This window comes from Cervus canadensis, chromosome 1 (genome assembly GCF_019320065.1).
Source record: "Cervus canadensis isolate Bull #8, Minnesota chromosome 1, ASM1932006v1, whole genome shotgun sequence".
Taxonomy (NCBI): domain Eukaryota; kingdom Metazoa; phylum Chordata; class Mammalia; order Artiodactyla; family Cervidae; genus Cervus; species Cervus canadensis.
Genome location: NC_057386.1, coordinates 48,198,433 through 48,223,625, shown reverse-complemented (window position 1 = coordinate 48,223,625; position 25,193 = coordinate 48,198,433). Strand labels below are relative to the sequence as shown.

At 37.7% G+C, this 25,193-nt stretch overlaps 1 protein-coding gene across 1 annotated transcript in view; it reads right to left on the bottom strand.

The window, feature by feature from the left end:
* BCAS3 (BCAS3 microtubule associated cell migration factor) overlaps window positions 1-25,193 on the bottom strand; it is a 578,882-nt gene that overhangs the window by 265,722 nt on the left and 287,967 nt on the right. The window contains exons 22-24 of the mRNA XM_043460326.1: window positions 19,121-19,221; window positions 16,520-16,716; window positions 9,944-10,041 (exon numbers count right to left, since the gene is read on the bottom strand). Of these exons, the coding sequence (XP_043316261.1) occupies window positions 9,944-10,041; window positions 16,520-16,716; window positions 19,121-19,221 (396 nt within the window). The remainder of the gene's footprint in view (window positions 1-9,943; window positions 10,042-16,519; window positions 16,717-19,120; window positions 19,222-25,193) is intronic.

Below are 25,193 nucleotides of genomic sequence, written 5' to 3'. Positions count from 1 at the left end.
ATTAGTATTTTCATTTCTTCAGATATATACCCAGGAATAGAACTGCTGGATCAGTTCTATTCTTTGTTTTCTCAGGAATATATACTATTTTTTTGTAGTGGCTGCACCAAACCACAATCCCACCAGCAGTCTACTAGGGTGCCCTTTTCTCTATATCACCACCAACATTTGTTATGTGTTGACTAGATTTTTCATTGATAGCCTTTCTGAAAGCTGTGAGATGATATCTCACTGTGGTTTTGATTTGAATTTCTCCTTTGATCTCTGGTGGTTCAGACAATAAAGAATCTGCCTGCAATGCAGGAGACCTGGATTCACTCTCTGGGTCCGGAATCCCTGGAGAAAGGCATGGCAACCTACTCCAGTATTCTTGCCTGGTGAATCCCAAGGACTGAGAAGGCTGGCGGGCTATAGTTCATGGCATCGCAAAGAGTTGGACATGACTGAGCGACTCACACTTTGATAGCAATGCTGAGCTTCTTCTATTGTGGTTGTTGACTATCTGTATGTCTTCTTTGGAAAAATGCCTATTCAGGTCTTCTGCCCATTTTCTTTCGTTTTTAAAAAATTAATTTATTTATTTTAATTGGAGGCTAATTATTGCCATTTTTAAATTGTGTTTTTATATTAACTTGTAAGAGCTATGTATATATTTCAGATATTAACCACTACGGTCATACCATTGGTTAAATTTATTCCTAGGCATTTTACTACTTTTAATCCAATTCTAAATTGTTTCATTAATTTCTCTATAGTTCATTATTAGCGTACAGAATAAGCAACATATTTCTGTATATTAATGTTGTATCCTATAATTTCACCAAACTCATTTATTAGTTATAGTTTTTGATGGAGACTAGGTTTTTCCATACATAGTATCATGTAATCTGCAGTGACAGTTTTATTTCTTCCCTTCCAATTTGGATGCTTTTTAATTCTTTTTCTTGTCTGATTTCTGTGGATGGGACTTCCAACACTATGTTAAATAGAAGTAGTAAGAGTGGGTGGAGATCCTTGTCTTGTTCCTGATTTTAAAGGAAAGACTTTCAGCTTTTTACCACTGAACAGATGTAACTGGAGGGTTTCTCAAAACTGGCCTTTTTTACGCTTCTCTTACACCCACTTTGATGACAGTTCATCATGAATGAATGTTGGATTTTGTCAAAAGCTTTTTCTCCATCTATTGGTGTAAGTCAGAAACGGAACTAGAAAAGGAGTGTGTGTATTCATATTCTGAGTTTTTTCAGATTCTGGGGATATTCTTCCCTGATAGAACACTTAACATGTCAGTTACAATGATATCTGAAGCCATACCAATTAACTTTTACAATCTGTCATATTAAAATCCTTTGTTCTATCTTGCACTTGAAATCAGTCCATTACCGTACATAATTTTATCATAAGACCAGTCATTTGGAAAATACTGCATATCTTCCAAATGTTGACTTATTTTATGATATAAAATATCACACTAGGTAATATCATTACCTATCTCATCAGAAATGTGTTTAAGTATGGGACCTGTTATGTAGACTGGTGGATATATGGTTTCCAAATTTCTAATTTTCAACTGAAGACTAGAATTTTATCATTGGTAGTAAATATTTGTCAGTTTTTTTTTAAATGACAGGCTTACTTTGTTCATTTTTGAGAAAATTTCTACCAAATAACAATGTCTGAATGAACAAAGTTTCAGTTTTTAAGTAAAATGGCATTCCATGAAAACAGTTGCTAGTTCAATGCACAACAAACACACAAGTGCAATTCCCTCAAAATAACTAGTGTGCATTAATTCAATTATGATATATATAATATTAAAAAGTACATAAACATGAAATTTAATAAAATTTATTAGCTTCTAAAGTTTAGTAAAATTAATAATGTTTACTGTATCAAAGAAAGCCTTAAGTAATGATATCTTTTTTTTTTTTAACTACGAGCAAGTTGCATCTGTCATGAGCAGAGTTTGGTGCCACTGCTTTTTACCATGCTAAGATGCCATCAGGTTTATATACCACTGCTTCGGCATCATCTATACTAAATGTCAAGATGGTATAAAAAAGACAAAAAATGAATTCATATTTATAAAAATAGTTTTCACTCACTGACCCCTTGGAAGTGTACTGGACATTTTCAGAGAGGTCCACGGACCACACCATCTGCTGGTATGTTTGTGCAAATGTACGTGCATGGAAATGTAAAGACATACATTAATCTACATTTTATATTCTAGAATAGCCAAGCAATGACTAAAGGAAAAAGTAGACACATTAATTTGCTACATTTCAAAACTTGCTAAAAAGCTAGTTATTAAGATAGTATGATAGTGGTACAAAAGACAGGTGTGTGTATATATATATGTACATATATATATATGGAAGAAAATAGAGAATCCAGGAAAAATATGACTTTTTTAAAAAGCATCATCAAAATTCATTGGGGGAAAGATCTTTTTGCTGAACAGTGCTGGAACACACTTATCTCGAAAAAACTTAACCTTGATCCTTGCCTCATCTCATAATAAAAAATAATTTGAAAAGATTGATAGACTAAATGCAAAAGCCAAAACCATATAGTTATTAAAGAAAAGCATTGAAACACATAAAAAGAAAAACAATGGAAAAATTGTATTTCTGCTTGTCAAAAAACACCAATAAGAAAGTGAAAAGACAATGAATTGAAAGGACATACTGGCAAAATATCCAACAAAAAGTCTTATCCAGAATAAAGAACCCCTGAAATTCAACAGACAACAGACCCAATAAAAACTGGTGAAAGACTTCACAAATACATTGCAAAAGATATCCAAATCTTCAGTAAGTATATGCAAGGTACACAGTATCAGTATTCATCAGAGAAAAGCAAATTAAGACCACAGTTTACATTCACTAGGATGGCTCACACACTGCTGTTAAGAATGAAAAAATGGTATATGGTCATTTTGGAATACTTCCTTGGCAGTTCCTAACAAAGTTAAACACAGGCCTACCTTCTGAGCCAACACTTCCAATCCTATGTACATGCCCTGAAGACATGAATGAATATGTCAAAAAAAGGCTTATACAGCAAAGGTTATAGCAGCTTTGTTAATAATATGCCAAAAGCTAAAAACAACAGAGTAATGGATACATAAACTGTGTTATATTCAAACTACGCTGCAATGTAAAAAAAATGAACTAGTGACACATGTAATACCTGAATGAATCTCAAAAACATTAAATTAAGTAAAAGAAGCCAGATGCAAGAGAATGTGCAGAATGATTCTATTTACTTGAAGTTCAATATAAACAAAGCTAATTTACGATGATAAAAGTCATAGTCTGGGTCAAAGGTAGTCTTGACTGGAGGAAGAATAAAAGAACTTTCTGAAATGATGAAAATATTCTAACTTTGATCTGAGTGGTGATTATCTGGGTATAAAAACTGATCAAGCTGTGTGATTAAGATATGTGCATTTTTGCTATATGTAAACCGTACCCTAATTAAAAAAAAATCTTCAAAGATGATCTAAAGTATAGACGTATCAATTTTTCAAGCTAGAAGGAACTTTGCAAATAACCTACTTCAATTCTTTTCTTCATTTTATAGAAGTAAGCCCTGGATTTTGAAGCCGTTTCTTAAAGAGCTAGTTCCAGGCAGAGCTGAGACTAGAACCAAAGATCTGTACGTGACTAGTCACTATTCCTTCCACTGCCCCAAGCTTCAAAAACAAAACTGTTTCCAGGAACAATTATTTCCACTTTGATTATTTGCTTTAGTTTTTCTCTGACAGTTTTCAACAATATCCAGGGGAATACCACGAGCTCTGGTTCCGACTAGTTGCCCGGGTGAGGTCCCAGGCTGCTTTTTAATTGCTCACTGGGCTTCCACAATCAATGGAGAGAGGCTCTTTTGTTTGTTTCTAAGTTTATAGATGGCACCTATAAGCATAAGCCTCTCAGGCTCTTGGACACAATTTAAAATAGTGTGGCACTAACAGTTTGACGCTAATGTCACTAAGACAAATGGAATCCCCGGTTCAGACTTAAACAAATTCTAATACTGCCCCCAATATTGTCCCTCTGCCACCACAGTCTCAGGCAACAGACTACATAAACAGTCCAGCCTTGTATTAAAGATGTAGTAATAACGGTACAAAAAAGAAAAGTTGGGTCTTTTGGCCCAAAAGTCTCATGTAAATATGTGGTACCCTGGTATATCAACAGCAGGGAGAATTCCATCAATTCCTTTTCCAAATGCTTAGGAAAGACTTAAAGTCATGTCATGGACTTGGTGCTTGCAACAGAGAAAGCCAAGGCGAGGTTGCAGCTGACACAGAGATTTATTCAAAGCAGCAACGTGTCATCAGAAAAAACTCTCCCAACAGCTTCTCTACTCCTGTTTACAGTTTCTTCATCTGCAAGTGGGGCAATCATTTTTTCCTTAATTGTACTGAGCTAAAATTTTCCACATTGTTAACTTGAATTTCATCTTCTAACATCCTATAAATATTAGAAAGAAGAATGAGGGGAATATTTAAATCAGGAGGAGAGAGATGTGACCGAGCACTTCTGTGATGGGAAATCAACTCTTTTCCCTACATTCTTAATCTCTCTAATTTACTTTTGATTCTATATAGGCAGTAGGTGTTCACTAGACGAGAGCTGAAATAAGGCACAGACTTCCTCTTTTCTAATTAAAAAGCCAATCTTAATTATCTTAGTTTGAATATTTACTGTTCCAAGTATAAATAGTGTCACAGTAAAATTACTGACCTCCTTTTTCCCCCTCTAAGGGACTCTGTTCACAGGTCAGGACTAAGCCTTCTTTTAATTTCACCCTCATCTCTAATCCTCTTACTGATTCCACAAAGGCTTTGAATACCCAAGGTACAAGTATGCCTGGAGTTTTCGTCACCTTATAATCACAAAGACTATCTGGAACTCTATTAAATGAAAACCATATCATTTATTCAAAGAAATAGCTCAACATTTCAAAAGAACTTTATAGCCTTTATATTTGGGAATTATTTTAGGAAATAATTTGAACATATTCCTGCCCAAAAAGGTATGACAAATTTTTATAAAGGAAAACAAATTATTTTTTGTGGGTTTTTTTTTTTTTTTGGTCTTTTGGCCATCCTGCATGGCATGTGGGGTCATATTCCCTGATCTGGGATTGAACCTTTGCCCACTGCAGCGGAAACAGAGAGTATTAACCACTGGACCACCAGGGAAGTCCCTTAGATTATTTTTACAGAGGCAGAGAAGAATGGCTAGGTAGGAAACATGACTTGTTGAAGGCTTCAGCAAGAGTTCAAGACCATGACTGTAACACCATGGCATCTATCACTCTGTTCTAGTTATAAAATCATGGAGCTAAGTGACCTCACCACAGTAGATTGAACAGTGTTTCTTATAAATCCCTTTGCTCTTACCACCAGCATCTCTTGTGTCCCTGATGACTTTAAGATACAATAACGAAATCTGTCTGCCTCAGATTGGAATGGCAACTATAGATACATGAAATATAGCCCTTAGGAATATAGTTCCCCCAGTGCATCAGAGAAATCTCTGTAAGATAAAAGCATGCCTCTATAAGAATATCTCTCCAGCAGAGATTTGACTGAATAATATCCTTGTTGTTTACCCAGTCATACTTTTCTAATAGGTATAATTTTTTTTAAGGTCTGACATACCAAATGCCAAATACACAAAGTAGGCACAATTGATCATTATAAAATCAATAAAATCAAACCAGCTTGGATTTTCTTCAAGCAAACAAATTATTTAGATATCTGCAAGAATTGGGTGCTGAAAGCCTGAGTTAATTAAGTGCTTAGAAATTATTTAGATGACTCCAGTTGTACAAAAAAGAACATTTCTCTTGAGTCAAAAAGTTGCTCTAGCAACAAATACTAGATCTGCAACTTTGTCCCTATTTAGTAGAGTATGTGATGTAGCACAAATATGTATCAAAGCCTGCTCTGAAGAATAAGAACTTGTTTTACTTCTCTGTCAGTTTCCCTTCCCCTTCTGTCATCTGCTCAGGAATGTACACCCAAGCTGCTCTCACCACTTCTAATAACATTTTCTCTATAAAATGTTTACTTTAGTAGAGTTTGACAAAGATGTCTGCTCTTCATACAAGTGGGGCATAAGTTTGTCTTTAAATCTCAGTTGCTTTGAGTTCTTTCTTGGTAAACACCAATTTCCATAGTAAAACTACAAACGAGGACAAACAAACTTAGGATGAACCAGATCTTTCTAGGCTCTTTGTGTGGATGAGTCACAAGCAATTAGAGTTGTTATTAAGTTATCCAACAAGTACAGCCTGCACATCTTGGAACAAGAACTTCAGCCACCAATGTGGGAAACAAAGTTTGAACAGGACGCTGACACTATTTCTACCTTTTCCCCTCTTTCAGCCCTACACCTTTACCAAAAGAAGGACACATGTTATAAAGGACAAACAATAGGAAGAAATTCTTAGATACCTAATCAAAAGAAAAGTACAAAGGGGGAAAAGTAAGTAATTCATGCCATGCATTGTCTAGAAATACTGTCTGATTCAGACGTTGATGTTGATCAGTTGGATAGGAGAAACTGAGCAGCTCCTTCAGATCTCGTTTTTCTGGGTAGCCTGTGTGTATAGGTAAATCTATGAAGTCCATTTCCAGAATGGCATTCTCCTTAGTCAAGAAGGGAAACTGACAATTAACTTCGAAATCTGAGGAAAAGTAGTTTTTTTCAGCCTCCAAAGATCAGCGGAAACATGTCATGGGAAGTAACATCTACATATAAAGCAATTACAGATCTGCTGAGTCTAAAATATACATAGATAGAGAGATAGCAAGAAACTGGTTCACAGGTACCTAAAGCTATGGAATTTGTACTATGCCTAAATCATCAAAGTTAATAAGTGAAAAACTTGTAGTTTAGGTTAATACATTTCTATGTGAAGGAGTGAAGCACAAACGTACTACCTAGTTAAGAATTTTTTTAAAGAATTTGCTAGCTAGAGTGGCACAATGCTCTGCTGATTTTAGTTTCAGTAGAATAACACTGCAAGATACACAGATACTGAAAACTGAACATACAGACCCAAGGTTTAAATAATATTTTCACTTTGAAAACTGTCACAGCCATCAGAAGATTTGATCATATCAAATTATATTTTTAAATTCTACTCCTTTGAAAAGTAATTTGATGAAAAATAATTACACCACCACTAGTTGAGACAGAGCAAGAGCTGTCACTATAGTAAAGGGATAGCTACAAAGTTTGCCACAGGAACAATTAAAAAGATAGTATGTTTAGTTGTATAAATTGTTTAAAGGTAAGACACAAAGCAATGAGCCCCGATAAGGGGAGGCGCCACACTGGTCATACCTCTCTAAGCAAAGGCAATCAAAGCTCCAGATTAGCATCTTCATAACAAGCAACTGACTCCAAGTCATGGGTCATAATCAGAGACGTATTTCCGGGTTCAAGAGCAACTAGACTCTTTTTAATAGAAGAATCTAAAACAGAATTTCCCTATAAACCTCTTTTCATAAAGAACCCAAATCAGAGTTTGAGATTAGCAGATGCAAACTATTATATATAGAATGGATAAACAACGGTCCTACTGCAAAGCACAGGGCACTGTAGTCAATATCCTGTGATAAAGCATAATGGGAAAAAATATGAAAAAGAAAATAAATGTACAACGGAATCACTTTGCTGGATAGCAGAAATAAACACTACATTGTAAATCAACTGTACTTCAATAAAATAAATTTTTAAAAAAGAACCCAAAACATTTATGCTTTATCTTGTTAAATCAATAGAAAAGTAACACTGTTACAACAGTGGTCCCACTAGATGAAATAGATGAAGTTTTGCCAACAAAATATTATTCACCCACTTAAAAAACGTGATCAACAAAAGAGATCCAGACCACTGGAGAGGTGGAGAATAACTCATAGGAAGTCTAATTCCTCGTCTACGGTGTTTCTTTAGCTCAGCTAGAGATAGCACACACATTTCATTGCTCTGGCTGTCATTCTGAAAGGGGCTAATGATTTTCTGCAATGAAAACAGGCTGAGAAAAATAATGGAACTTAGTCACTAAGAAGTCCTTCTCTACTTAAAAAGACAAGCCAAGCAGAGGCTCAGAGCTGGAGAACAATATCTGAGAAACTGCCATGTGTTTCACTGATAGAAACCTAAGTGTTGATAAATCAAAGATGTAAGATCTATTCCTTACTCAAACATCAACAGGAAACTCTTCTTGCAGCAGAGTTAAACAAAATTATGGATTCAATAGTTGATTGAAGTTCCTCTCTGTGGCATGAGAGAACTTTATAAAGAGCTAAAATTGAGATAGTGCTATATGATATATACAGTCTTTCCCCAGATTATAGCATCGAATATGGCACATTTAATAATACACATGGTAACTGCTTTAGTGACGTGCATTTCATCTGACCAATGGCCAGCTACTTGACTCTAAGACATTAATAATATGGCAGTTTAATAATATATATATAAAAAACCCAGTCAACAAAGCCTGCTACTGTAATCTCGAATAAAACACTTCAGGTTAAAATATATCATTTCCAGGATTCACAGTTGTAAATGATAATTCCATATGAACAGGATCCGTTAAGCATTCTCAGTCTGCAACTATCAAAAAGATTTATTAAATCACCTATCTCAATAACCCTTGCAGTGCAAGTCTAGGGACCTTAGATATTGCTGTGCTTGTTTCCAGGGGACAACCCTGGTTGCCAAGTTAAAGCTGAGGAACAAGTATGAGTCCTCCAAAATGCAAGTTTACACTAAGAATGAAAGCACAGCGCTCAACGTGGACCATGCGATCAGACACAAAGTGCAATCTGCTGGCAACAGCTCAGAAAGCCAAGAACAAGTATAAAACCCATCAGCTTTCAAACTTCGAAACATCCAGAGACAGAATCAGAAACAGAAGCTTTGGTCTTTTAAAAGTGGTCTTCACAAACCAGTTTTGTGTTTGTTTCCATTTTCTTTCACAGTTTAAGCCTCAATCAGATCAGCTGTCTCCAGGGATTTTGAAATTGCTATAGATTAAAATCCTCTCTGACTCAACTGTTTGACTAATGCCGGGTGTTTAATAATTCTACTTGTAAGAGACTTTTTTTGATGAAACCCTGCTGTACGCTGGTTTCAGATGCGCCACAGCTGCGCCATATAGAAAGCATCACTGTCCTTACTTTTGTTATCACTGCATTTAGAGATGAGAAAATGTATCATGGAAAACAGTTCTGTTAAAGATGGGGCTGAAAACAATTTTACAATATTAATTTAGCAACTACCACCTATAGAGGCAAAGACCTATTTCCAGACACTAACGATACATATTCGTGGCTGGATTTCAAGGATAGGAAGTTAATAACTGTGATAGACAGAGTTAAGTTAATGAATTTCTAAACTTCATGCTTTCAATAATAAAGCCATTTAATTTACGCTATAGCATTTGGACTCTCTGCTTCCACAGATCAGGCACTTTGATACTCAACAGGTTGAGTAAATTGAATCCATATATTGTATTTACGTTCTCTGTCAAGGTTGCTTCTCCACATTTGAGAGATCAAAGGCTAAAACAGTCATCAACCCTGTAGCCTTCAATACTGTGTTCATTACATTTAATCAAGTGCCAACTCCATGGTATCATTCACCAACCTTAACAATATTTAAATGCATGGCGTTGTTTAGCAGCAAATGTAGGCACAGTATTGTTTTAATACACAGACACACACCCAACTCCCCACACTCATGTGTACGCACACTTGCTTGCTCACATGCAGCCATCCCTCCTCACCCTCCTTCCCCAAGAGAAGAGAAAGATGGCAAGAAATATACAGTATCTACATTGTGCAAAAAAAGAAGTTAAAAAGGCATGGGAAAAAAAACCATTAAACATTTTGTATGTAGTCTTCTACCTGAGGCAGCATCGATCACGGTGGAAATTCCCCTTCGATCAGACACTGGACGGGATGACCCTGGCATGCTGACTGGGTCAGAGCGGACTGGCTGGATCCTGCAATGCAATTGAATTTAATTCACATATGTTACCAGCATCAAAACTGTCCCATGCTACAACAGACCTTAAATCAGCAATGCTGGAATAGCCCAGTCCATGAAAGAACCATTCACTCTAAAATAAGGCAAATGGGTGAACTTGCAGTCCCTAAGGTTCTTTCAAAAGACTTAAAGCATAGCATTCTCTACACTCTGGACCCCTTCTCTTTTTGTGGTTTTCAACAGCTTTTAAACAAGGGGTTGAAAAACGGACATTCATTTACAAAGGGACAAATGAAATGCAATGAGAGAAGACACAAAACACATTATTCCGAACCCTTTGGCATTTGAAAAGTATATGTGGAATCGAGACAAATGGTACATAGGAAGCTATTTGCAAGCAGAAGTAGAGACACAGATGAAGAGAACAAGTATAGGGACACCAAGGTGGGGAAGGAGAAGAGGGGTGAGTTGAGAGACAGGGACTGACATATGTACCATATATAAAGCAGATAACTAATGAGAACCTACTGCATAGCACAGGGAACTGTGCTCAGAGTTGATGGGAGGGCAGTCTGGGGGAGAAGCGATGCATGTACATGCATGACTGAGCTGCTCTGCTGTGCGCCGGAAACTATCACAACTCTCTATTTTAGTTATACTCAAACACAGAAAAAAAGGTTAAAAAAAGGGAGATGAAAAGTTTTAAGAATCTTCAAATTCATGAATAGAATCGTTGCCTTCCTTAAAAGACATCAGTTGATACAAAAATTTGAGTCACTCTCTTAAAATCCTTAAAGAAAATTATTTTACGTATGGCAACAAGCATAGGATAACAAACCTAGACAGCATATTAAAAAGCAGACATCACTTTGCCAACAAAGGACCATACAGTCAAAGCTATGGTTTTTCCAGCAGTCATGTACCGATGTGAGAGGTGGACCATAAAGAAGGCTGAGTGCCAAAGAATTGATGCTTTTGAATTGTGGTTCTGGAGAAGACTTGAAAGTCCCTTGGACTGCAAGGAGATCAAACCAGTCCATCCTAAAGGAAATCAGTCCTGAATATTCACTGGAAGGACTGATGCTGAAGCTGAAACTCTAATACTTTGACCACCTGATGTGAAGAACCGACTCCTTGGAAAAGACCCTGATGCTGGAAAAGATTGAGGGCAGGAGGAGAAGGGGTAACAGAGGATGAGATGGTTGAATGGCATCACCGACTCAATGGACATGAGTTTGAGCAAACTTCAGGAGAGAGTGAAGGACAGGGAAGCCTGGCGTGTTGGAGTCCACGGGGTCACAAAGAGTCAGGATATGACTTAGCAACTGAACAACAAAATAGGATAACACAGCTGTGTTGGGATGTGGCTGCCAGGTGGTTAGCTAAAATCTCTACTATCTAACTGAGTTACCACCACAATATCACTAATTAGCATGTAAGAATCAATTAGAATGTCAGCGAAACTTCAATTTACTACATATGAGTTTAAGTTGCTTGGAAATGGTGAATCTATTAATGCTAAGAGTCTAGTTCCAGCTGTATTTCTGTACTATTCACTGAAGGATTTCTGTATTGCTAAAAGAGCCGAGAGGCCCAGGCAACTTAAAGGAATAAAGACTTACTATAATAGTGTAAGTGTGCATTTTTTGGCAATGCATTCATTCAATAAGTATTTGTTGAGTATTAGTCATGTGTCAGCAGTATTCTAGGAACAAGCAGAAACAAAACACAAAATGCAAAGTCTGTGTGCAGATATATGGTATAGTACACAGGCATTCAAGACTGATGCAAAGGAAAACTAGTGTGAAAATGAATGAAATAGGTAATAAGAGCTCGGAAAGAGGAAATGAGGGAATGAAAGCATGGTCCACAGCAGAGTGAGAGGATCTTGTGGAGCTGGAACAGAAATTGGACCTCTAAACAGTGTTAGGATGATGTATTTATATACAAAGGAGCAAGAAGATCTCTTTAAACACAGAAGTAGAAACAGCAAACCCTTGGATTTGCAGCCAAGCATGATAAATGCAGGTCATCTTGACAAGCATGATTTGGCTTATGCATAGAGTTCATAGAGGACACTGATGAAGATAAGAAGTTGATAAGCACCATGGGACATTACAGAAGCCTGACATTTCAATTACGGACTGTAGAAAAAGGATCCTCACTGAAAGCACAGTAGGAATGTATATGTGCTTGTTGTATGAAAGGCAGAAATAGGAGGGAGGTGAAAACTGCATTTGACCTAGGACTGGAGGTTGGAAATGCTGCTATACTAATGTTGACCACTGCTCTAGTGGTGTACTACCAGTAGCCCTTCTATACCAGCTTATTTTCCCAAGCCAGTCATGGTGACCCCGGCATCTCATGGTGAGATTAATTAGGTCTGTGATGAGTGGGTCTAAGCAAATGTGGGACAATAAGAAAAGAGGAAGAGTTTACTTGACGTTTCTAGAAGAGATGTTTTCTAGGTCTTAATGAAAAACAAGCAGCTAGCCTGTTAGATATGCTCAGTGCATGCAAATTAAAGCTACCTCCCAGTCTAAATAACTTATGTGGGCTAATAAATTTCCTATTATTAATTCAATTTATAGCACTGGAGTTTCTGAATCAACCACGGTTGTGGGTGGAGTGTGGTTTGGACTAGAGATGAAAGAAGGTTGGCCAAGAACTGATGGATTGAAACTGGGCAACAGACACACAGGGGTTTAGTCTATTATTCTTCTTAATTTTACAAATTTTATATATGCTTGAAATGTCTCCATAATAAAAAAAATACAAAAATAAAAACAAACTGGTAGGGGTGATGAAAATGTCCCAGAATTAGGAGGATGCAGCAAAACATAGTGACTATATTAAAACTACTGAACTGTACACTGTGTTTCATGTTATATTAATTACATATCAATTAAAATAACATGATTAAAGTGTGAGGATCTAATGTATCACACAGTAACTATGGTTTTGATAATACTGAAGTTTGCTAAAAGAGTAGAAGTTAAATGTTCTCACACAGAAAGATCACAACATACATATATAAAATATATCAAACAATGGATGTATTAATTAACTAGATGAAAAAATAAAATGAAATGAAGTTGGTTTCCCAGGAGCTAACCTCAAATGGAAAACTAGGTTTTATATCTCAGTTTCTTTTACATTACCTATTTCTCAGGTCTATTCATAAATATTTCATTGACCTTTTTCTACATGTTAAATCCCTATTCCAAATAAGGAGCTGCTATGAGGTGAGCCAGGCTTCCTTGGTGCCTCAGTGGTAAAGAATTCACCTGCCAATGCAGGAGACATGGATTCGATCCCTGGGTCGGGAAGATCCCCTGGAGAAGGAAATGGCAACCCACTCCAGTGTACTGGCCTGGCAAATCCCACGGACAGACGAGCTTGGCGGGCTATTGCCCATGGGATCACAAAAGAGTCAGACGGAACTGAGTGACAAAACAACATCGAGGTTAGCCATGCCTGATCCCCTTATGGATAGGACAGCCAACAACACACCTGACAGCTGCCATTTTGGTTAGGATACAGGAAGGCAGACTATCACAGCATCATATTAATTCTCAGTGATCTGGGGAACAGGAGAAGGCACTGAATGTGAAGGGTCAGTTGCACCGAAAAATCTAAACAAGACTTCACAATTTAAAGGAGAAAGTAAAGTCAGCAGCCATAATGCCATTGTGCATAAGCCGAAAGAATTGTAGAACCAGACGTAAGGAGTCGGGATAAAGTGATGGTGCACAGAGATGAGGAGAATATCAAGAGTGGGATTTCTAATTGGATGCTGGGCGGGAAATGGTACTAAACAGGACACATGATTGAAACAATGTGAGATAAATCTGAATTTTTCATCAAAATTGTGTTCTCATGGGGTTAAGATCTTAACCAAGGGCCTACAGCTCAAAATTTTAAATATAAACTGCAAGCGAAATACAACAAAATTATAAACCTGGGACTAATATAAAGGTTTCTAGTATTTATATATGCCCAACAAATAGGACATAAACAATTTAAAGATAAATACTGGGAGCTCTTTAGTATAAGAAAAAGGAAAAGTCCCTGAGGAAAATTCTAGAGGATTTCAGGAATAAAGCTCTGTCTGAAGAAGCAAGTTAGAGAGCTCTTAGACAAAGACCTGCATCTGAAGTAAGGGGTAACTAAGAAAGCTAGAGGAGGTCAAAAACAAAGGAACAGGGACATCCCTGCTGGTTCAGCGGCTGGGACTCTGCGCTCCCAATGCAAAAGGCCTGGGTTCGATCCCTGTACAGGGAACTAGATCCCACATGCCACAGCTAAGAGTCTGCATGCTGCAAATAAAGATCCTGCATGCAGCAACTAAGATCCAGCAAAGCCAAATAAATAAAAAATTTTAAAAACTCAAAGGAACAGAGCTGGGTGTATAGAGCTGGAGATGTTCTCCAAAAAAAAGGGACAGGATCTTATCAGAACAGCAGGTGACAGTCATCAGAAAAAAAAAAAAAAAAGTGGGGGGGGGTCGCTGAGAATCTTGTAAATAGTAAAGAGAATAAACATAGTTTTATAGGTCCATTTTATTACTATTTAAGTAACAGAATAACCTACAAAAACAGATGAGTATGCACTGAATCACTAAGCTGAGAACTGACTCTGCTTGACTTCCTGAAAATGGATCATACTTTACAATTGGTATCTGTGAAAAATGGTCCAGCATCCACCAAGTTGCCTCACCACTGAAGAAAAGTTCTACTTCTAGAAAGCTGAAGAAAATATAATAGACCCAAAAGAGCAAAAAGAAAAAAAAAAAAGTGGGAGCCTATTATACAGAGTGAAGTAAGCCAGAAAGAAAAACACCAATACAGTATACTAACACATATATATGGAATTTAGAAAGATGGTAACGATAACCCTGTATGCAAGACAGCAAGAGAGACACAGATGTATTGAACTGACTTTTGGACTCTGTGGGAGAGGGCGAGGGCGGGATGATATGGGAGAATGGCTTTGAAACATGTATATTATCACATGTGAAACGAATCGCCAGTCCAGGTTCGATGCATGATACAGGATGCTCGGGGCTGGTGCACTGGGATGACCCAGAGGGATGGGATAGGGAGGGAGGTGGGAGGGGGATTCAGGATGGGGAACACATGTATACCCATGGCAGATTCAAGTCAATGTATGGCAAAACCAATTCAATGTTGTAAAGTAAAATAAATTAATTAATTAAAAAAAAAGAATTTTTAAAAAGTTTAAAAAAAGTGAAGAAATAAAAAAGGCAAGCAAACTAAAATAAAAACCTAAAATACTTGAAAAGGTATTACAGGAGACATGTTTCATTACACGTGCGTGTGTGCTAAGTCACTTCAGTCATGTCTGACCCTCTACAGCCCTACAAACTGCAGCCCACCAGGCTCCGCTGTCCATGGGATTCTCTAGGCAAGAATACTGGAGGAGGTTACCATTTCCTCCTCCAGGGAACATTTCCAGGAATCGAACCTGGGTCTCTTATGTCTCCTGCATTGGCAGGTCGGTTCTTCACCACTAGCGCCACCTGGGAAGCATAACATGAGTTGTTCTTAAATAGGATGAGATGGTTGGATGGCATCACTAACCCAATGGATGTGAATTTGAGCAAACTCCTGGAGATAGTGAATGACAGAAAAGTCTGGTGTGCTGCAGTCCATGGGGTCGCAAAGATTTGGACAGGACCTAGCGACTGAACAGAAAGAAGAAACTAGTCCTAATTCACCTCTACAACAGCTTTTGCCTTAACGAAGAATAAAAATTTGTTATATATTTGTATACTTACAGTACAAAAATTTGTTACTAATGTTGACAAAGAAGTAGAATAAAAACATATTCCCAACATACGATTGGAACACATTTTTCAAACAATTTTTTTTAAAAAAGAAATTCAAGTAAAAGGTAAAAGGGTTATTTTAGATTCAGATAAACATATACTGTAGAAATTTTCCTGAAAAGAACACAAAGAAAGGAAATTATATTGCATTAGACTGGGCCCTTCATCATCTGTTGTACCCTGATATGTCAAGTTTTGGTATAACAAATTAAACTGCTAAGCAAACTTAAGTTGCAGAAGTCAAAAAGTTCTCAATTACGTTTAAAAAAAAAAACCCTAAAAATAAAAAGCATACTCTGTAAACTTTGTATAATGATTCTTACAAGTGAGGATCAAAGAATATGTATGATGAAAACACAGAGGATAATCAGAAATACGAGAAAGGACACATAAAATAGGATGGCTTTTAAAAGTGCACTGAATATTAGATCCAGGAAAGTAGAGTCTAGAACACAAATATTCATTGGAGGTGATGAGATCTCACGGAAGATCCCCGGTGATTCATAATGAACCACAGGTTACAGCGCATGTGCTCTGCAATATGATACAGTGTTAAAAGGGGGAAATGTAACGTTATCTAAGATGTTCACTACAAATGAACATATTAATCTGGTCAAATCACTCTCTAGTTCTTATTTCTTACCTGAGACTGTTGAGGTCAAGATCATCTGTATCAAAATCCGAAAGGGGCTGTGGAGTATCACTTGGACCATGAGACTGCAACACAGATGAACTGGATGATATGACTGTGGTCTGGCCTGAGGGATGGATGGTTTTGAACTGGAACTGTGGACCCATCCACAGACGTCTGTGGGGTCCGGTATGCGTTACAATTTCTACCTGGAACAGACCAGGAATCATGATTGAGGTGTATCATGACCTCCTTCTGAGAGCCTTTCATCATCCCCCCATCTCGTCTCTGAACACTCACATTCTCCAAGAAGCCCATCTTAACCTAGTGGGAGAGGGAGAGGGTATCATCCACAATCAGAAAGTTGTGACAACAGCAGCCTGTATAGACATTCACTACATCCATCTACTGGTTTTTGTCACAATATAATAAAAATTCATTTAGTGTTTGTATGTGTATAAACCGGAGAACACACACACACACACCCCCCCCACACACACACAACACAAAAATCATGAATATAAAGGACCAGTTGCCTGCCTCAACCCCTAGCATTGGCTGCCTAAGGACTACCTTTTTCACTCATTCTAGACAGTCCTTATCACTGTGTGGGCATGCAATGAATATTACACTTGTCAATCCACACATTAAAAGTAATTCCTTCACTGAGGACTAAGCTCATAACAAATGTGAAGTTGTTCTTGAACTATCCAAGGAAAAGAAAAGGTCTGAAATAATTTAACACTCACAGCCAGTTTCTTTCCACAATTAAATATTATAGTATTTACTATACTTCCCTCAAAATTCCCCCAAATTCACTTTTAAAGGAAGACAGGATTACAAATTTTCTCTCAAACTAGATTTGTCTTCAAAATACCATTTAACTACAGTGTTTCCTCAGCTCCCATGAATGTTGACATAGGTATTTTAAATGCTGCAGAACAGTAATACCAAAATGCTTTATGAATTTCATGCTCTATGGAAGAGGCAGGGAATGTTGCCAATATTAGACAAAGCAGAGAGGAGGACACGCGGTAAAACCTAAAAATAAACGTGATTTTATAAACAAGAGACTTGAATAAGAGACTAAATATGCAAACCTTTGGTGAGACACTATTTCTCAATGTCTTATAATTGCTACATTCACATCTATATACACAGTTCATAGAACTGACTTCCCATGGGCCTTAATGTTGCCCTGAGTTCTTTTATATTTAATCACATTTCTCTGATTGTGGTGATTAATTCTTAACAAAACACAACTGAAAAGGTTCACGGAGTGCAGCTCCGTGTTTGTAAAGTCCTAAAGGGCAAAAGCATCATGGTCTTGGAACAATATCCACATTCCCGCTAATCATGGGGAGAAAACGACTCAGATTTAGGACAGTGATTTCTCATTCAAGGAGTTGTACTCAGCAACATAAATGAGGCCACAGATAAAGCATGCTGTGTGTTTTAAGCTCAAAGCCATCAGTGTCGCAGAGCCGAGAGGTAAACAGATGCCTGTGCAATTTCACTGAGGCGATGGCCAGATGTTCCTGCTCACCCTCTGTTGTGTGCCGTACAAACATATTGTGTATACTTTCACACTGACAGCACACATTACCCCTTTTTCTAATTGAAAAGTTGAAGTGAAGGACAGTGGTTTCTCTGCCAGCATCCTTTTTTAAAAAACTTCACTGTGGTATCCTCAAGAAAGGATGCATCTCCGTGTGCAACCTAACGGAGCTTTTCCTGTGAGTATTTCCAGTGTGATGAAAAGCATGTCACCTAGAAACAATTTCATTCTCTGCTTTCCAGATTCCCTTTAGTATTTTGGGCTCTCCTCCCTGAGAAAGCAGTGAAACTGCACCCGGGCCCCTAGGAGGCACCTGTCTGCTGAAAAGCTGAGGGGATTTGGTAATCCGAGACCCGGTCATTAACTTGACCCAGTGATGTCAGACTTGAAACAGACATAACAGCATCTGTAATGAAGTCACTTGTAATCTCATCATTTTGAAATCTGCCCGAGTATCTTTTATTTCAAAGCCCTGCAGATGAAGACAGCTTCACCTGGCAAGGGGAGGAAGGGTCAGTGGAAGCTGTTTCAGGACTGGTTTGGAGACCCTTGGAAGCCACATTACAGGAGCTTAGGAAAGGAAGGCCAGACTGGCACTTGTGCAAATTAGGAGGCAGAACATCCCTAATCAAAGTCTGGGCCCAATCTTCAGAAAATCTTGCCTCCACAAAAGAAAGCCTGAAGATTGTTGAATGGCTTCACCATTTTAACCAGGCCAGTTCTTATCTTAATCCAAATAGTCCATCTGAAATCCAGGGTTCTGAGGGATATAAATGGCTTGTTTGAAAGATATGCGTACTTTATGTTCTCTGCATGAAAGCTAATGTACACACACATATATGTATATGTGTGTGTATAAAATATATGTATATGTAGCCCTGTAGCAGTATTTCTGAGAAATTCTTAATATGGAAAGATGATCAATTCTTGATGACCCTAAAAATAATCCATATTCTGCCCATTTTCCTCTAAGGAAAAAAATTTTTTTAATAAAAAGAGATAAATGGATCTCTGTTTTCTGTCACCTTAATAGACCCAATGTTTCAGAGTCTCACCTGAGACAGCCACTCTTCATCTTCCTGTCCACTATGGTCAGAAGCTAAACTGTCATAGGACCCGTGCCGAGTAATGGGCCCAGGACTTCCAGGGGGAACCACTGAAGGAGAAAGAAAACATATTTAAACAACTTTAATCCATGCCGTGAAAAAATAAAATGAATACGGGCATAACCATCCTGGATACTGTGGTGATTTATGAGCTAAAATAAGACACTTAACACACAATTCAAATAACTAATGAAGAAGAAAGATTAAATTTCTTAGGAGCAAGAAAAATCCCCAACTAGGAGCACACCTTAAAAAATACCTGTGGGGATCTAATCATTACATATATCATTGTTGAAGAAATAAACAATTAAGTGCATCTTAACAGCACAAGTACATAAGAAGCAGTGACAATTCCACTGCTTGTGCACCAATGTAATTCCTATATCTCAGGACACTTCAATGCCTTCCACCTAACAAAGAAATTAAGTTGATGTACTTCTTATAATTTGGGAAGGGGTTTTAAAAACAAGTATCATATAAGAGTCTTTAAGAGTCTACTTAATAGTTTCACATAAATGGAAGGCATGAAAACATTTTAAATTTTAGTCAGGATGACTGCTATCCAAAAGTCTACAAGCAATAAATGCTGGAGAGGGTGTGGAGAAAAGGGAACCCTCTTACACTGTTGGTGGGAATGCAAACTAGTACAGCCACTATAGAGAACAGTGTGGAGATTTCTTAAAAAACTGGAAATAGAACTGCCATATGACCCAGCAATCCTACTCCTGGGCATACACACTGAGGAAACCAGATCTGAAAGAGACACGTCCACCCCAATGTTCATCGCAGCACTGTTTACAGTAGCCAGGACATGGAAGCAACCTAGATGTCCATCAGCAGACGAATGAATAAGGAAGCTATGGTACATATACACCATGGAATATTATTCAGCCATTAAAAAGAATTCATTTGATTCAGTTCTACTGAGATGGATGAAACTGGAGCCCATTATACAGAGTGAAGTAAGCCAGAAAGATAAAGACCAATACAGTATACTAACGCATATATATGGAATTTAGAAAGATGGTAATGATAACCCTATATGCAAAAGAGAAAAAGAGACACAGATGTACAGAACAGACTTTTGGACTCTATGGGAGAAGGCGAGGGTGGGATGTTTCGAGAGAACAGCATTGAAACATGTATATTATCTAGGGTGAAACAGATCACCAGCCCAGGTGGGATGCATGAGACAAGTGCTCGGGGCTGGTGCACTGGGAAAACCCAGAGGGATCGAGTGGAGAGGGAGGTGGGAGGGGGGATCGGGATGGGGAACACATGTAAATCCATGGCTGATGCATGTCAATGTATGGCAAAAAGCACTACAATATTGTAAAGTAATTAGCCTCCAACTAATAAAAATGAAAAAAAAAAAAAAACCAACACTTTTAGTTCCTAAAACAATGATTTATCAAAAGAAATGTTTCTTTTCTTTTTTTTTATGCTTCCATAGTTTCCCTAATTTTTAGGTCATAGGAGACAAGCTTAAAGCAGAAACAGCCTGCTTCTCATACACAGAACCACCTCTGCTTGGTGTCAGTCATTCAGTCGTGCCCGAGTCTTTGTGACCCCAGGACTGTGGCCCACCAGGCTCCTCTGTCCATGGAATTCTCCAGGCAAGAATACTGCAGTAGGTAGCCCTTCTCTTCTCCAAGAGATCACCAGGGATTGAACCTGGGTCTCCCTCATTGCAGGAAGATTCTTTCCTAATAGTAAAGATGCCTAGGTTAGGAAGATCTCATGGAGAAGAGAATGGCTACCCACTCCAGTATTCTTGCCTGGAGTATTCCATGGACAGAGGAGCCTGACAGGCTATAGTCCATGGGGTCACAAAGACTTGGACATGACTGAGTGACTAATCTTTGCTTACTTAGTCAAAGCAATAAAATGATTCAGTAAACATTTATTGAGTTCCTACTATGAACCAAATATTATCCCAACAGAAACTTAGCCTCCTCTACTTAAAGTCCCATACTTTTTATTTGCTTATTTTTATTATAAAATAGGACTTTAATTTTTAAGAACAATTTTAGGTTCAAAACAAAATGGAAGAGAAGATACAGAGATTTCTCATACATTCTCTCCCTCATTAAACACTTTAATACTAAGAGAAATAAAGCAATAAAGTACTGAGGGGAAATAGAGAAAAGAAAAGAGAACCAAAGAGGAAGGAAAGATTGTGAGCATTAAAGAAACCTGGAAGAAATAGAATAGAATGAGAGAAAGAAAATAATCTCAGAATCTCTACCACCCAGAGATATGTTTATATACTTCAATATGTATATTTTCCATAGGCTACATTTCTAAAATTGAAATCAGAGGATATGAACATATCTAAATTTCTTAATGCATACTCCCAGAAAGAGATATATATTTCCACAAGGAGTGACTCACAAGCCAATCTCACAACGCTCTTGCCAGAACAAGTATTTTGATGAACTAACTCAACAAAACAGGTGTAAGTGAAGTAGACAGAGCAGAATGTAGGGCAAGATTTAAAGAAGACATACTCACAAAAACCTTATCTTAGCTAGCTGGGAGGGGAGAAATGATACTTAAACCAGTCAATCACTCATCAGAGGGAGATAAATAGTATTAAAATATAAGATTTGCAATGGTTAAAACTATTAGCTGTGAGTTCTTCAAAATCCGAGTTCTACAGCTGAGAGGCAGGCTGGCAACTGGCACAAAATACAGTGACCACCAAAGCAAAACAATTTCCTAGGATTCTGAATATCATGAAGAAAAGAATATCATAACCAATTAATGTTGAAGCATCCTTTTAGATAAAAACTGATAAGTAAATTTATGTTTGCAAAAGGCTAGGTGTTTCCCAACCACTTGTCATTTTTTAATAAAGTTGAAATTCTTGATACAGAACAGAGCAAGAGAATGCCTCAAAATTGCCCTCTCCTTAAAGACCAATCAAGAAGGCAGCTAAGGACACATGGTTAGAGGTCAGCACAACTTGGAACGCAGCTGAGGTCAGAGAAAATTTTAAAAAGGTGAATGAATAGGCCATGCATACATCTGAGAAGAAAGTGTTACAGAAAATATCAATTACAAAGATGTTGAAGTGGGAACATGAAATGTTTCAGTCATGTCAGGAAGCCAGTGTGGTAGGTGCGGTGAGGCAAGCTGAGAATGGAAGATGAATCAGGAAGGCAAAGAGGGCAGGGAGGGAGGGTCAGCAGATGGTTTAGGACTTTTTTTTTTTTTAAATAAAGGGTAGACAGATAACTGGAAAAACTGGAAGAGAAGTGAGAAATTATACCCTTGTTACTAACTAGTACCTAATGTGATTTTTTCCCCAAGAGTTTGTAATATACTCAACATGTGCTGAGCCCAGCCTACTACATGTTGCAGAATAAATACTTTATAAATAAATGAATGAACGGAACTTTGGATTCTGGAATAAATAATGAAGGATACCAGGATGGTACGATACTTATTCACCCATCATCAAAATGGGGATAAACTTGGGACTTCCCTCATGGTCCAGTGGTTAGGATTCTGTGCTTTCACTACCAAGGGCCTAGGTTCAATTCCCGGTCAGGAAACTAAGATCCTGCAAGCTGCAAGGCATAGCAAAAAAAAAAAAAAAAAGTGTGTGGAAGGGTAAATTTAAAAATAATCCAATGGCAGAGAATGGTGAGGAAGAGGATTATAGCTGAAAAAAACATCAGTCATGAGTTGATGACTGTTGAGAATGACAGGTACATGGAGAGTCATTATACTGACACAATTTCTTTCTAATTTTGTGTATGTTTGAGATTTCCCACAGTGAAAAGTTTCTCAAGGAGGAAAAAAAATCTCTTTCTCCTCCTCCCCTTCTTCCCACCCATCCTGTTTCCCAAAGGAACTGGTAAAAATACCAATCATATATTTATGAAACATTAAATCTGAATCCTAAATTTCTAAATAGATTTTGTGAGAAGAGTTACCATACTTTATGTTCACTAAAAAACAGTATTCCAATTAAGAATGCTTGGAAGCATTCAGAAGATTCACAATATAAAAATATGTGTGGTGGAAAAATATTTTTCAACATAAAGTAAATATCCTTTCCCTCTCCCTCACATTTCTTTACATTTAAAACTTTCTCCAATCAGGTAGGAAGAACACTCCATGATTACTAGCTGGTGGAAACAATGACATACCCAGTCACAAAGAAGACAGGAATTCAAAACCCTGACCCTGGGATAAGAAAGAGATTAAAAGTATGACAGTTAAGAGCAAAGCTCCCATGGTGTCCAAGCAGCTATTAGGAAAGACATGCAGAAACTGGAACAAGAGCCTCACAAACAGAAAGGAGAAAAAAGAGGGTTCCCAAGGAAGGGTACAAGATGTCAGAAAGAGTTTTAGGGATGAACAACTGTGAAAAATCCTAATTTGATTCTTGGGTAGAGTTTCGGCAAGTAGCAGGAGGTTCCACTTGGGAAGCAGCATGGAGATCTTGCTCCTCTACAGTAGAGAAGGTGTGCACATAGTGTGTTTTCACAGCTGAGCCTGTGACAACCTCTCCAAGTCCCCTGTGAATGTGGTGGTGAATATTTACTGTACATTGAAGAGTAATATGGACAAGGTCCAGGCAATTGTCAGGCTTTGAAAAGGTTTTCAAACAAGGATGGATGCTACAAAGACCTATGTGAACCAACGTGCTAACTAGTTGCTCAGGTGTGTCCGACTCTTTGCAACTCCACGGACTGCATGCTGCCAGGCTCCTGTGTCCATGGAATTCTCCAGGCAAGAATACTGGAGTGGATAGCCATTCCATTCTCCAGGGGATCTTCCTGACCCAGGGATTGAACCCAAATCTACTGCATTGCAGGCAAATTCTTTATCATCGGAACCATCAGGGAAGCCCGTGAACCAATACAACAGCCAACAATTACATCTGGTAAGGAACTGGGACATCTCAGTGGTGAAAATAGAGGTAAAATATCTTTAGTAATCCCATCTCGTACCTGTAAGCCCTATAGAATTTAGATGCAACTATGTAGGAGGTAATCATTGACTGAGATTAATTTTTCCATATTTGTTAGGATAGAGGTACAAAAGAGGACTAAAGAGAATTTATAGAAAAATAAAGTTACATATATTGCAAGCCTGAGTTTAATGGACCAACATAACCAACTTCTAGCTAAAGAAAAATAGTTTCTTTTCATTTACCAACTATTCTTAGGGTTTCCCAGATGGGTCAGTGGTAACGAATCTGCCTGCCAATGCAGGAGACGCCAGTTCAATCCCTGGGTCGGGAAGATCCCCTGGAAGGAGCAAATGGCAATCCACTCCAGTATTCTTGCCTGGAGAATCCCATGGACAGAGGAGCCTGGTGGGCTCCATGGGGTCAGAAAGAGTAGGACATGACTGAGCACGCACAACACTGTTCTTAGACAGTTAATGATCTTGGGTTAGGAAAAGGGATATGGAATTTTGAAATAAAAATCTCTGTTATGCTCTATCCCCTACCTCTAATACAGTAATTTAAAACAAGTCTATCCATCTAACTATAAAGGTATACTGTCAATTTTTTCTACAGAATACAACTCCAAAAGTACTGCCTGTACACACAGGCATTTGATAAATATAGATCAACAACCCAGGACAGGCTGAGCAGATCATTATGAGATAACTGTGAGCTAGACTTTGTTTATATTGTGTTTTCAGGAAAGCAGATCATGCTTCTAGTGAGTAAATAAAAGCTAAAAAAAACCACTAAGTGTATTTTAATGTCTTACAGTGATATATGAGTTTGTGTATGTATGTGTGTATTCCTATGAATATACTTATATTTTATATGTGTTTATGTGCAAAGCAAACAAAAAAAATCTTCAATGTTGACGTTTGCAAGTTAGTCTCGTAAAGCAAAACCCCCCAAAATTTCCGAGTCAGTAGAACAACTGAAGTAAAATTATGAACAGAAACATTTGAATGGTCCTTTGAAAATACCCCTATGCCTGAATGCCACATAACAAAATTCTCAATCTGAAAACAGAAAATGTCAATTCATAGTATAGCT